Source organism: Schistocerca serialis, chromosome 2, assembly GCF_023864345.2.
Source record: "Schistocerca serialis cubense isolate TAMUIC-IGC-003099 chromosome 2, iqSchSeri2.2, whole genome shotgun sequence".
In the NCBI taxonomy this organism is placed as follows: domain Eukaryota; kingdom Metazoa; phylum Arthropoda; class Insecta; order Orthoptera; family Acrididae; genus Schistocerca; species Schistocerca serialis.
The window spans coordinates 877,775,491-877,791,089 of record NC_064639.1 but is presented as its reverse complement, the minus strand read 5'-3'; the positions used below and the strand labels follow the sequence as shown (position 1 = coordinate 877,791,089).

Sequence of the window (15,599 nt, the reverse complement as noted above, 5' to 3'; positions counted from 1 at the left end):
GACAAACTTCTCCTTCTAATAATTCCTCTCTTGATTGCCATTCTTGATCTAAAGTCTGGATTCCAAACATTTTGGGCCTATAGTTCATAACTCTTGGTCCCACATAATGATATCTCCAAAAGGACCTTCTTCGTTTGCCTCATCTTCAGTTATTGGAGTCACAATTTGGTGCTAATTGTAGGACAGATTACGAGGGTTCTGACCTTGAGATTAGTCTGGCACCTCGTTTCTGCCTCGCTTTTTGAATTTCCCCAGTAATCTGAAAACCTATTTCGATTTCGCTGGCCCATCTTCTTCTTCCTTCTCATAGAAGGTGTCTAACTTCCCTAAATAATACAACTGTGCATTCATTTCAGTGCATCTGTTCGCAAGTACCTAGGAGTGTGTGGAGACAGCCAGGTGACAAGTCAATATGCGAATCAGCTGTTCTTCATCTGCCAGTTTATATTGGAATTTCACCCTATCTATACGCAACTTGAAGTAACGTTTGTATCCTCTCCATTTTCTCTCGTCGGGTTTAGGATCTGAAAGTTCCAGAGCAGTTTCTCCTGGTCTCCTGTATTTCAATACTCCACTTTGAACAATCTGAAATATTCTCTCAAGTCAGTAAAATCCTTCATATTCAGTATTTCCCATACTGTGCACCATCTTTAAATTTATCCATCTAAAACTCAATCTTTTTATGAACGCTGCATGAAGACGATAATACCCTTCAAATGACTTTAAAAAAACTGGATTTACTCCATTATTGTACCCCTTCAAATGACTTTAAAAAAGAACTGGATTTACTCCATTACCTGGTTTAAAGGACAGAATCTTTTCCAACCATCCTTTCCCACTCTCAAATCTTCACTGTTCCAAGAATTCAGCGATTGAACTGGGGATTGTGTCTTCTCTTCTGTCATCTCTTTTACCTGAAACTTTTCATTAGTGCTATCCATGCTACAATGGGGGCTGCTACCATGATTGCCCTCTGGCCCCTTCATGGGCATGCTCTCTACAGATGACTAGTCTGTCTTTCCCAATATTCCTTTTCTAAAAATATAGCTTTTCAATTGGCTATATCCTTTCCTGTGCTCCTGTGAAAACTATGGACTCTTAACATAAAACACATAGTTTCTAGATCACTCCTATCGCTTTCCTGTTATAATTTTATAATATCTGCTTTCCGCAGTAAGTCATCTAGGGTATCCCTTAGTCATTCAATGCTTTCCTCTTGTAGTTGAACATGATCAGCCTTAAAATAGTCCAATGATGCATTGATCTCTTCCCTAAGATTCTGGAACTTATCATCCACACATTGTTGGGTCTCCTTAAGCTTCTCTTCAAGATTTGCACTAGACTTAATCTGTAAAGCTAGGAGAAGTTTTCAAGGGACTTCTGCAACCGATGTTAATGTATGTTTGGCAGGGAAGGGGGAAGAAGGCTGTTATATATGCCTCGTGGCGGCAGTGTACAGAAGGTCGAGCTGTCAGGATTTGATAGTGGGCATCCAGGGCTGCCGTTAAATGACAAAACAGGAAATTAAGTAACATGAACAGGATATATTTCAATATACGGAGTACAAAGAGCGCGCCTGGGGTCGGAAGTTATCAGGTTTAGGCCAGTGTATGAGGTCGAATAATTAATTAAAATGGGCAACGGAAGGGGGAGCGGTTCATGTTAACTTACGTCGGTGGCCGTTCGCGAAAGGCAGAGCCAGAGGCTCCGCTTTCCAAGAAGACGTCTGTTCTCCTCGAGGTCTGGATTACAAGAGAGAGGAGCAAGTGTGTTCTGCTCCGCAGGACGCTCCGGCGTCCACACACGTGATTGGTATCCTGCTCACGCTATTGGCTAAAATCGATGGCGTGAATTCGCTAGCAATTGCAGCAGAGGGCTCAGGACGTCTCCTGTCAGCAGCTTGAACTTGACAGAGCCGCCTCGGTTTTGAAAGGCAAGCAGCTTGGGTCACGTAGACATGGCGTGAATTACTCTGGGAGAAAACATGTAAAGATTCCACTGGGCCTTTGAAATAAATTTCTTAAACCAATTCCCTAAAATATTCCTTGACTGGCTGCCACCCTGTACAAATCTTAAAATTACTAAGCTCTTCAGCTAATTTATTTATTATCTTATTCACTACATCCTTTTCTTGTTTATTTTCATTAATATGAGTGTCCAATCTTGAGATGTTGTTATCTATTTTTCTCACATGCTCACTTCTAAATTTTTCTATTTACATTTTAATAGGTTACTTCTCTAACTGCAGTTCATTAATATGAAGGTTTAATTGTTCACTTACATTCGATATTTCTTTTATAAACTCGTTCCTAATATTGTGCCCAATATTTTCTAATTTTTCTCCCATTCCTCTTATTTATCATTTATAATCGTCATAATTTATTTTCAGTATGTGTCGTAGCTACCTCTGCACAGTTGAATGCTATACTCCCTGATATGTACGAGATTCGTCTCACTTTTGGGTTTATGAAACGAAAAACTGAATGTAATCTAATCTAATCTAATATCTACTTTTCAGATTATATGCTAATTGGCCTTGAAATTAAGCACACTGAAATTTTTAAGCATTTGTTTCGCATATGATTTGCCCCTCTGTAATTGGCTTGTTCAAGTGTAAGTTATGAAGTAAGCTCTGATTATACATTCAAATTTTTTGTGCTGATGACATAGAACGAATATTAGGTGCAGGGCACACATATAAAATATTTAAAAAATTAAATATATACAAAAACCAATGAAAACTATGATGCATTTCTGTCTTACAGAAAACTCTATTGGCAGATACAACAAGATAAATAAATACAAAACGAATAAAATATTGCTCATTTGTAAATAACGTTGGACATTTAAATTACAGGTAGTGGTACTGAGGGTCGCCAAGATGTTGCAGAGTGTGTGTTCAATGGGAAGACATACTTAGAAGGCCAGCACATGGAAGTACCAGAGTCTGATTGCTTATCGTGTGTCTGTCAACAGGGATTTAATGGTAAGTAGCAAAATAACATCTGTCTCATAAAGAAATTACTTCCATTAGCTAATTCTGAAAAATGAAATGAAAATTTCAGCCCTAAACATGAACATTCGATATAACACAATATGAATAATGTGTTGTGCTACTTAATCCCATCTCTTTCCGCCTGTTGTGGTATATGTACTGCATACAGATTTCTTTGCCTAATTTTTCTACTCTAGCACATACGTATTGTGTGTGTGTGTGTGTGTGTGTGTGTGTGTGGTTGTGTGTGGATGGGTGGGTGGGTGGGAGGGTGTGTGGGTGTGTGGGTGTATGTGTGTTTATGTTTGGGCGCTCAGTGGCGAAGATAATGAGCACCCTTAAAAAATCAGTAGAAACAAATGTTGTTGAAAAATATCAAATGTTATAAACAAGGAAGAGTGAAGTAAATCGTATATAAAATTGCATTCATTATCTCTCTGCCTCACTCACAGTCGCTTGAGGAGCCACACCATCTCACAACCTTTGTTATACTATAAATATGGTCAGACATCCTAAAAACGTCAAATGAAACAAATGTAATACAAGGGAAAAAATAAAATAATGACATATGGATGAGCCATCCACTCTGATAACACATTAACAACTTCTCCCTAAACTTTTAGGGAAGAAGTCGGACATTTCACAAAACCTTAAAAGTTATATCACATCCGTGTGATTGTCAGCTGAAATAGTGGTCAAATCCGTTGGTAAATTAGCTGCTGCCATCTCGTCTGAATTTCGCGGCCGTTAGCCACTAGTCACTTGAATCGGCAGTTGTCTTGTGACAGCCAGAGCGACAGCACCAGCAGCAGCGAGTACTGTTTGTATAAAGCGTTTATTTTGCATTTTGTTTACGACCTTCCACTAAGGAAGGGATTCTATTTGTGTTTATCTGCTCTGCATAGTAACTAACAGTTCTTGATAAAACTTTACGTAGTTTTCGTGTTAGATTTCTTAGTGTTTTCTTGATCGTTTAGAACAGAAAGCGCCCTAAAACCGTCTTTTGTTTGTTTCGCGGCCGTTAGCCACTAGTCACTTGAATCGGCAGTTGTCTTGTGACAGCCAGAGCGACAGCACCAGCAGCAGCGAGTACTGTTTGTATAAAGCGTTTATTTTGCATTTTGTTTACGACCTTCCACTAAGGAAGGGGTTCTATTTGTGTTTATCTGCTCTGCATAGTAACTAACAGTTCTTGATAAAACTTTACGTAGTTTTCGTGTTAGATTTCTTAGTGTTTTCTTGATCGTTTAGAACAGAAAGCGCCCTAAAACCGTCTTTTGTTTGTTTCGCGGCCGTTAGCCACTAGTCACTTGAATCAGCAATTGTCTTGTGACAGCCAGAGCGACAGCACCAGCAGCAGCGAGTACTGTTTGTATAAAGCGTTTTTGTACTTATTTGCTGCGCTTAGCTTTTAAATAGTTTTTCTGGGAAAACCTAGCGTAGTTTTCGCGTCTCGTATTTCAGTGAGTGTTTCTTGATTATCAGAGTAGCTCATCAGAAGATTATCTTGGGAATTTGTCACCGTATAGAGTAGGGTAAACATAGTCATGTGTAGGGGCTGTGGTTGTTGTAAGCGGACGCAAGGAGAATTGGCCACTCTTCGGGGGCAGGTGGAGGCTTTGTCTGTTAGGCTCATCGAGCTCGAGGCGCAGGCGTCGGCTCGTAGTGGCGTTGGGGCAACTGTGGTGAGACCTATGCCTACTTCGGTGGCCTTGGAATCACATGGAACCCCTGATGTCGCTGCGTCTTCCGGCAGTGAGCATCTTACCGGTCAGCCATCACTCCAGGGTGAATGGCGGACAGTGGTGGGCTCGCGCGTGCCTGGCCGAAAGGCGAAGGTGGGATCTGGCCGCGTGGCAGCTGCCTTACCCCTTTCCAACAGGTACGGGGTGCTTCCTAGTGGTGATGACATCGTTTCCGAGCCACCACAGGGTGCCTCGCCTGTTGGGCCAGTGGCCGATTCTCCGGCAAGGTCCCGACAGTCACAGAGGGCGGGCCTATTAGTTATAGGGAGCTCCAACGTTAGGCGGGTTATGGAGCCCCTCAGGAAAATAGCGGGTAGGTCGGGGAAGAATGCCAGTGTGCACTCGGTGTGCTTGCCGGGGGGTCTCGTCCGTAATGTGGAGGAGGCCCTTCCGGCAGCTATTGAACGCACTGGGTGTGACCGGCTGCATATAGTAGCACATGTCGGAACGAATGACGCCTGCCGCTTGGGTTCTGAGGCCATCCTTGGTTCCTTCCGGCGGCTGGCTGATTTGGTGAAGACAACCAGCATCGCACGCGGAGTGCAAGCTGAGCTTAATATCTGCAGCATAGTGCCCAGAGTCGATCGCGGTCCTCTGGTTTGGAGCCGTGTGGAGGGTCTAAACCAGAGGCTCAGACGACTCTGCGACTATAATGGTTGCAAATTCATCGACCTCCGTTATTGGGTGGAGAACTGTAGGGCCCCCCTAGACAGGTCAGGCGTGCACTACACACCGGAAGCAGCTACTAGGGTAGCAGAGTACGTGTGGCGTGCACACGGGGGTTTTTTAGGTTAGAGGGACCCCCCCTTGGGCGAAACGATAAAATACCTGACGGCTTACCAGAGAGGACATTATCATCGTTGATAAAGAATGTCCGTCCTCAGAGACCAAAAACAGGAAAAGTTAACGTAATATTGGTAAACTGCAGGAGTATCCAGGGCAAGGTTCCTGAATTAGTATCTCTTATTGAAGGAAATAGTGCGCATATAGTATTAGGAACGGAAAGTTGGTTAAAACCGGAAGTGAACAGTAACGAAATCCTAGACACAGAATGGAATATATACCGCAAGGATAGGATAAACGCCAATGGTGGAGGAGTATTTATAGCAGTAAAGAATTCAATAATATCCAGTGAAGTTATTAGCGAATGCGAATGTGAAATAATCTGGGTTAAGTTAAGTATCAAAGGTGGGTCAGATATGATAGTCGGATGCTTCTATAGACCACCTGCATCAGCAACCGTAGTAGTTGAGCGCCTCAGAGAGAACCTGCAGAACGTCGTGAAGAAGTTTCGTGATCATACTATTGTAATAGGGGGAGACTTCAATCTACCAGGTATAGAATGGGATAGTCACACAATCAGAACTGGAGCCAGGGACAGAGACTCTTGTGACATTATCCTGACTGCCTTGTCCGAGAATTACTTCGAGCAGATAGTTAGAGAACCAACTCGTGAAGCTAACGTTTTAGACCTCATAGCAACAAATAGACCGGAACTTTTCGACTCCGTGAATGTAGAAGAGGGTATCAGTGATCATAAGTCAGTGGTTGCATCAATGACTACAAGTGTAATAAGAATTGCCAAGAAAGGAAGGAAAATATATTTGCTTAACAAGAGTGATAGGGCACAAATCGCAGAATATCTGAGTGACCACCATCAAACGTTCATTTCTGAGGAAGAGGATGTGGAACAAAAATGGAAAAAATTCAGAAACATCGTCCAGTACGCCTTAGATAAGTTCGTACCGACTAAGGTCCAAAGCGAGGGGAAAGATCCACCGTGGTATAACAATCATGTACGAAAGGTACTACGGAAACAAAGAAAGCTTCATCATAGGTTTAAGAGTAGTCGAATCATAGCTGATAAGGAAAAGCTGAACGAAGCGAAAAAGAGCGTAAAGAGAGCAATGAGAGAAGCATTCAACGAATTCGAACATAAAACATTGGCAAACAATCTAAACAAGAACCCTAAAAAGTTTTGGTCATATGTAAAATCGGTAAGCGGATCTAAATCCCCTATTCAGTCACTCGTTGACCACGATGGAACCGAAACAGAGGACGACCGAAGAAAGGCAGAAATACTGAATTCAGTGTTCCGAAACTGTTTCACTGCGGAAAATCGTAACACGGTCCCTGACTTCAGCCGTCGCACGGACGCCAAAATGGAAAATATTGAAATAAACGATATCGGAATTGAAAAACAACTGCTATCACTTAGTAGCGGAAAAGCATCCGGACCAGACGAGATACCCTTAAGATTCTACAGTGATTATGCTAAAGAACTTGCCCCCTTTCTATCAGCAATTTATCGTAGATCGCTGGAAGAACGTAAAGTACCTAGCGACTGGAAGAAAGCGCAGGTCGTTCCCATTTTCAAGAAGGGTCATAAATCAGATGCGAATAATTATAGGCCTATTTCGCTTACGTCAATCTGTTGTAGAATAATGGAACATGTTTTATGTTCTCGTATTATGACGTTCTTAGATAATACAAATCTCCTTCATCATAACCAACATGGATTCCGCAAACAGAGATCATGTGAAACTCAGCTCGCCCTATTTGCCCAAGAAATTCACAGTGCCGTAGACACTGGCGAGCAGATTGATGCCGTATTCCTGGACTTCAGGAAGGCATTTGATACGGTTCCGCATTTACGTTTAGTGAAAAAAATACGAGCTTACGGAATATCGGACCAGGTTTGTGATTGGATTCAGGATTTCCTAGAAGAAAGAACACAACATGTCATTCTTAACGGTTCAAAATCTGCAGATGTAGAGGTAATTTCGGGAGTACCGCAGGGAAGCGTGATAGGACCTTTATTGTTTACAATATACATAAATGACTTAGTTGACAACATCGGTAGCTCCGTGAGGCTATTTGCAGATGACACGGTTGTCTACAAGAAAGTAGCAACATCAGAAGACTCGTACGTACTCCAGGAGGACCTGCAGAGGATTAATGCATGGTGCGACAGCTGGCAGCTTTCCCTAAACGTAGATAAATGTAATATAATGCGCATACATAGGGGCAGAAATCCATTCCAGTACGATTATGCCATAGGTGGTAAATCATTGGAAGCGGTAACGACCGTAAAATACTTAGGAGTTACTATCCGGAGCGATCTGAAGTGGAATGATCACATAAAACAAATAGTGGGAAAAGCAGGCGCCAGGTTGAGATTCATAGGAAGAATTCTAAGAAAATGTGACTCATCGACGAAAGAAGTAGCTTACAAAACGCTTGTTCGTCCGATTCTTGAGTATTGCTCATCAGTATGGGACCCTTACCAGGTTGGATTAATAGAAGAGATAGACATGATCCAGCGAAAAGCAGCGCGATTCGTCATGGGGACATTTAGTCAGCGCGAGAGCGTTACGGAGATGCTGAACAAGCTCCAGTGGCGGACACTTCAAGAAAGGCGTTACGCAATACGGAGAGGTTTATTATCGAAATTACGAGAGAGCACATTCCGGGAAGAGATGGGCAACATATTACTACCGCCCACATATATCTCGCGTAATGATCACAACGAAAAGATCCGAGAAATTAGAGCAAATACGGAGACTTACAAGCAGTCGTTCTTCCCACGCACAATTCGTGAATGGAACAGGGAAGGGGGGATCAGATAGTGGTACAATAAGTACCCTCCGCCACACACCGTAAGGTGGCTCGCGGAGTATAGATGTAGATGTAGATGAAAACACAGTCTACTAAAATGCGGCGCACTGTGATTCTCATGCCACAAGCATCACACACTTGACGGCCCTCCCGCCAGAACAAGAAGCCATGCATCAAACGGCTGGTGTCCTTTATGAAGACGAATAAGGAGAACCTCATCACTTCTCCACAGCCTTCTTCCCACGTACACACGCAACGCTTTATAGTTCAACAGTGAGGTGATAGCATGCAGAAGGTTGGCACACTGAACCACCTGCTTATTCGTGATACACCTGTTTGGCTGCTAAATCTGCCATTTCGTATGCGTCAGTGTACATGTGCCGTGGTACCCAGTCGAAGGACATCTACTTCCTCAGCCTTTGTTGGTGGAGAAGGGCGTCATAGATATTTGGACTACTTTATGTGGTAAAAGTACTGTAGAGAGTTAAGGACACTCAGACTATGGTAACAGACGAAGAATTTAGCAGTCGCAACACATCTTCTCAGCCCCAGTGCCCTGAAGATCGCGTATAATTAGGCGTAGAATACAGTGAATTCTTTTAGCAACCGAGTCTTCAGGACCCGGTCAGGAAAACCAACAGAGTAGGCAAGTAAGTCCCTCAGCTAAGACTCACCCACGGACTAAATTATGTAAAATATTCTATTAAAAACAGATGCAGGTGTGCATTCTGTTCTATATTGCACTAAATCCAAAATTACTCTTAACCTCTGCAGTTACCTTGGTGTAAGTCGATTCTAACCTTGGATTTGGGCCTATACTTGCCCCACACCACGGTGCCCCAGCACAAGCTCAAGCGGATCCCAAACGGCCCTGTTGCTCGTGAACGATTGGAGAAAAGATGTTCACAGCTGGAAGGCAGCTATGTGTATACTGGTGATTTTGGAGCAGTGAGGATCTTATATGCTTGAGGTACCATGAGGAGCTGCCGATGGATGGTTCCCCAGTCTCAGCATAGCGACTGGGTTTGGGACTGGTCCTCCAAGCATCTCCCCTCACGGCAGCTAGCGTCATTGATTTTTTGGTTAAGCAGGTCTCAATGATCCTTATACCGTGCACTCATAATCTAGCTATGATGTCACAGAAACCATATACAACTGGTGCAGACGCACCCTGTCCACTCCCCAAGACATGTGGGTAACGTACCTTCAGATACTGAGTACTTTCTGGGATGTTGCCTTCAGGTCCTTTTAGGTGTAGTAACCACAACTTCGAATCAAAAATGAAGCTCAGAAACCTCACGAGTCTATAAAATGTGGATTGTTGTCCCTGCTATCCAAGTCAGGCAAATTACAAATGCGAAAAACACAATTACATTTAAAGCACACACACACACACTTACCCAGAAAACCCTCTTTGACAGCGCACTCCTACCACCTCTTCACTGCAAGTTGTAACTGACAGATTGCTGTTGATGTGTTGGAGGAGGAACAGAATACTGCAACATCATCCACAAATAAGGGACATTGCACAGGACTCCTAACTTCGACATTATACTTGGAGAACGGCAATTGGTGGGGTGGATGTAAGTTAGCTGTTACTTCTGTCTCGGTACAAAGTTCACCATTTCAACTGCAGACGGATCGTGGAATACGTGCTTCACAAGGTTCTCCAGGAGAAAAGCTCGTAACATGACTGGGCATCGTTAGATTCTATATGACCTGCGTATTGTCTGCTAAGCAACACGGAGCTTAATCGTTCATGATGGAAAAGATCTAAATCCATGCCATATCAGAGAGACCTGCCTATATTGTACCAGCTCCAAATTAGTACCACTACTGTAAAATTCGTACCTCTTGTACAAACCGACATTTAGTGAGGTCAAGATTAACTACATAGTTCAAAGAGTCTTATTGTCAGCTATGAGTTCTGCGTGTTGAGGAACAAATCATGTAAAGGCAACATTGACTTTGCTGTAGTTTTCAAATAACTTTTTGTGCATGGGGAAAGAGAATCACTGTTTTAAGGTAATTGGCAACATAATGTTTTATTTATGGGTGAATGTACATGAATTATCCTTTGTTTTCCGACAGTCATGAACCTATGTCGTTTGTACGAAACTGGCAAAGAGAAAATGGCGACGTGGCCCATAATATACCGCTATAATTTTCCTGTGTTGTAACGGTGTAGTTTAAGATATTTGCTCGTATAATGACCTTCAAAACAAGCATTTAGAATGTTGTTTAGAACTGATGTGGTGAATTTTCAGGTGTGTTTTTTGACTTCAGTAATTAATGAAATCATTATTTTGTATTTGATTGCGGTAAGAGAAAGGCGTTATGGGAAGTGGGTCACTGATAAATTGCATTTACCTGCAACAGTACATCTAAACGAGGATAATCGATTAAATGAATGTGGACGTACACTGGTGTCCAAAATTAAACCAATAACGGAAATTTTGCAGCGTTGCGTTTATTTCGCCACAAAACAGTGTAAACAAGCGACAGTAAAGTAGAAACAATGTAAAGAGCACAGAACGTAAACAACTACAACACGCATAACGATAGACAAAAATCTGCTTCGTTTTTTCCAACTTAACGGATTTGCACCTATATTCCGACAACTGGTTAATGTGCTCAGCATTGGGTGTGACCACCTCTGGCACCAATACAGGCCTGACAACGACGGGGAATGCTGTGAGTGACGTCATCAATCTCATGTTCAGGCAGTACGCCCATTCTTCCTGAAGAACTACTCGTAAGTTTTGGAGAGTGGTTGGTGGATACTGACGTCATGCGACCTGTCTCCCCAGCGCATCCCAGACTTTCTCTATGGGATTCAAATCGGGAGAGCGAAAAGGCCACGCCACGCATGCAGTTTCTTCCGTTTCCAAGAAAATATCAACCACCCGTGCTCTATGAGGTCGAAATTTATCGTCCATCAGTACGAAGTGTGGGCCTACGTCACCTCGCAACAACCGCACATGAGGTCCCAAGATTTCGTCTCGATACCTGACAGCACTTAAACCTTGCCGATTCAGCCGTACAGTTTCATGAAGAGGCATTCGAGTGGTCAACATAATCCCTGCCCATACCATAGGGATCCTCCTTGATATCGGTCTCTTCCCACATTTGTATTTCTAAATCGTGTTCCACGTTCCCTCCAGATACGAATGCGTCGAGAATCACTCTCCAGACTAAATCGGGACTTATCTGCGAGAAGAGCATTGGCTCACTGTTCGACCGTCCAGGTGGCATGTTGACGACTCTTCTCTAGACATTCCCTTCTGTGAAGACGCATCATCAGAGGTACCCATACAACAATAAAGGACACTCTGCCGAAGCCTTCTGCACACCGCTTGCCTCGATACAACACGCACAGTGGATACTGCGAGGTCAGATGCCAGTTGTTGTGCACCACTAAGGCACTACCGTCATGCCTTGACGGCCAAATAACGGTCCACCCTTTCTGATGTCACAAGTGGTCGGCCCTGCCCTGGTCTTCGGGAATACTGTTTCGGTCCCCATAAAGTGTCGGCACGTCAGAGAAACAACACAACGATTCACCTCAAGCCATCGGGCCACGGCAGTTTGCTTCTATTCTTCTTATGGTCCTCCACCGCAGGGTGTCTGGTAGGCGACTTCTCTGTGGCAGACTGCACAGTCTGTGATTGTGTACACAGCGATTGTGGATGTGAGACTACACGGCAAACACTATCCCGTTTGATAGGTGCCCTGACATCATCGTTGACGTAGTTGTCCACTGAAAGGAATGCCATCTTCCGTGCAGATCACGATTGTACGAACATCTGTTGACATTTTGTGTGAGTATACCGTGAATTAGACACAACACAGGGAAACAGCGGTTCTGTTGCTTTAATTTTGGACCCCAATGTATATGAAACATGCCTAAGTCAAAAAGCAAGAGGCATAGTGAAGACAGAAGCAAAAATGAAAGCCGGGATTTACAAATTTTTGGCCGCAGTAAAGCGTTTTCCAGTGCAGTTGAAAACGAATTAGAAATCCACAATCTTACATTTGAATAGACAATGTTCGGTTTAAGCCTGTGGGATGTAATGAAACACGAAACGGACTGCCTAATAAATTTCAACGCAGAATATGCCTTAACCAGGCAAAAAGTGCCCTGAAGCTGTACATCCAAGAAATATCGCCAAATCCTGGGGGAAAGGTGAAAGCTACAAGCCAAAAAAAGAAATTAAAAGATCCAATCGAAGCAAAGGAAAATAAATCTAGAACTACAGCTCCACTTGTAGAAATACAGTGTTTCGGAGGCTCATTAACAGAACAGAAGAATGGTATAGCGAGTTGTGTGAGGAAGAGCAAATGGAAGAACTGATCAAATGTATGAAGTGCAAAATGTGGATTCATGCGACGGCTGCAGGGGTGCGAAAAGGGGTGGTAAATTCCTATTGGTACGCATGCAAATAATATTAAAGCACTACAACATGGAACATGTACTTACAAGTAGTCTAGTAGATATTTTCAAGCTCGGGGACGTAGTTTATAAGTGTGGTATGAGTTATGAACGCACTGGTACACGCAAAATCTGCAACAGGTTTCCTGATTTGTACCAGACACAGGCGTTTAGAAAGTGAATCGTCGAATGTTTATTTTTCACAGAATTTCCATTCCTTACATCATATACTAAGAACAACAACCTGCAGTTGAAACTGGCATTGTTTAAAAAAGTTTCTAACGCACAGTTTGCTTTAACATAAATTAAATCTCAAAAATAGTACAGTTTCAATAACTCTCCCCTAACGGAGCCAATTATAGGGCAAAAACTGAGTTAGTTTTCGGAAACTTTTTATAATTTATTGAATCATAATCAGTCTCCAATACAACAGGAAACATATTTCATAAATGTTTCGTAGTTTTCTTTTTGACAAAGCGCTTCATAATTGAGTCACTTCTCTACATCTGTACGACTAAGTTCATTTTATGGTATTTTACGTGTAGTAATTTTACATTTGTATTCAAACGATTATTCTACAATGTACACTAAAGCGCTTTGAAGTGGGTTCAAGACACAACTTTCAAACTATATTTCTAGCCTTCCACTCTCAAATAACGTATAAGACAAATGAACACTTAACTCTTTCCTACATCATTCTGATTTCTCTTGTTCTATCGCGACGGTTTTTGCTACCAGCGTAGCCTAAGTTGGAGGAAATAAAATATTTTGCAACTCTGAGGAGAGTAGGAGGTGGCGAGATAAATTTCTACAGATTTTAATTTACATTGACATAGTGTTTAATTTCTAGTAGCCTGGAGTAACAATTAATAACTGTAAAGGCAGATGGAGTAATATACACCTTGAATTCACCCTCCATCCTTTGACCAACATACAAATTACACACGAAAAACTGAGCAGAAGATCAAGCAGGAATACTACTTTTTTGCTATGAGCCTCCTTACTGGTTTCATTAGCTTCACATTAAGTTGCTCTCCCGTGCCAGTCTCATCTCAGTGTAGCACCCAACACCCAACAACCTCAATAATTTGCTGAGTATATAGTAATCTCTGTCTTCATCTGCGTTTCTTGATCTCTACGACCCCCCATAGTACTACAGAAGTTGTTTTCTTGTGTCTTAACACACCCACTATCATCATGACCATTCTTCTAGTCAGTACTTTGCACATGCTTGTTTCATCGACGATTCTGTAGAGAACCTCTTTATTACTTATGTCAACAGCCCACTTAAGTTTCAACACCCTTCTGCAACATCATATCTGAAGTGTTTCGATTCACTTCTTTCCGGTTTTCTTGTAGTCTATGTCTCCTTCCCATATAATGCTGTGCTCTTGACATATTTCAACTTTTTCAGGAACTCTGGATGGACCGTGGTGCCGGAAGTTCAGCTGTGACTTCACTTTGGGACACAGGCCCTCAGAACTGGCGTCATGTGCGCCAGTCTTCTGGAGAACCAGCAAGTGCTGTCCCATCAGCTGGCACTGCCGTAAGTGCTGCTATCATGGGTGACATTTTTACAACTGATAATCCAAAGCTAGAATACTTGTACAACAGTATTTTCGAGACATTATCATAAGGAATCAAATTCTTGAAACAACCCACTGTATGATAGTGTTAATATACAGGGTGTCAATTTTAAGTTCACAAACCAGAATAACTCGAAAAATAAGCTTTACACGAAAAAATATGTAGAATCCAAAGTTGATAATTTTCAAGAGGGACATATGCTGGTGCTAAAATTAGCCCGCCAGCCCAGCCCCCTGGGGTGGGGCGGGAGGCAACTTTAAAATTTCAAATGGGAACCCCCATTTTTTTATTTCAGAATCAGATTCTACATAAAAAACTACGTACATTTTGTCTTAAACATTTGTTTTGATTCTTGGTATTTGGCGCTGTAATTCAAGAAAATCCATGTTCTCATTTTTGCGTGGAAAATGGTTGCCGATAAATAAAAAGTCCTTATTTACTTCGTAAATTTGATTCTCTAAAACTAAAACTCTCCCTCTCTCCCCATAGGGTGGGGTTTGAGAGAGAGGTATTAGAGTTTTACAAATGTTGACCTGAATCTGCGGAAAAAATTAATACAGTATTACATGAGCCAGATTATAAACAGCAATAATATAAAAAATACCAAATTATAAATTTACTGCCGCCTGTTATTGTAGTGGATTTACTACTGTATTAAATTTTATTTCTGTTATTTTCTTTTATAGCTTCTGCTAACGACACTTTGGTCAGGGGCTCTGAATCTCCAACTGAAAATGGTCAGTATTTCCTTAATTAGATATAATGCTTTCTGACTAACGCTTTTTTAAGCTGTTAAGGAGCTATTTATCTATCATGATGAATGAAACTGAGTATTTTACATTTCACAGTTCCCTAACTGCTCCTTAACTAGCTTGTGTTTTGTTTATTTTAAAACTTTATTTGGCATACCACGACATTCACATAAGTAATGTTGACAGATTTTAAAACATCTCTGTTTAAATTTAGTATACAAGTAAAATTATTTTTCTGTTAATTCCTATTGAATTTTGCTGTTTCTGTTGTCAGTCATTATATGCTGAAACGCATGTTTACATCGCGTTTGCCACTGTTTGAGTACTCTTGTACAGGGCAATAAACAGTTCAGTGCAGACACACCGAAATTCAGGTGTGATACAAAGAGTAAAGGGATTCCAAATATCTAGTCAATATGAATAGATTCTTTTACCCATAAACCGTGACTTAATGCTGTACAGCGTGATAA

At 41.9% G+C, this 15,599-nt stretch overlaps 1 protein-coding gene across 1 annotated transcript in view; it reads left to right on the top strand.

Moving 5' to 3' along the window:
• The window catches only part of LOC126458206 (kielin/chordin-like protein), a 123,548-nt gene that overhangs the window by 85,221 nt on the left and 22,728 nt on the right, over positions 1 to 15,599 (top strand). Inside the window, exons 5-7 of the mRNA XM_050095101.1 lie at positions 2,858 to 2,986; positions 14,205 to 14,336; positions 15,064 to 15,114. Coding sequence (XP_049951058.1) covers positions 2,858 to 2,986; positions 14,205 to 14,336; positions 15,064 to 15,114 — 312 coding nt within the window. The remainder of the gene's footprint in view (positions 1 to 2,857; positions 2,987 to 14,204; positions 14,337 to 15,063; positions 15,115 to 15,599) is intronic.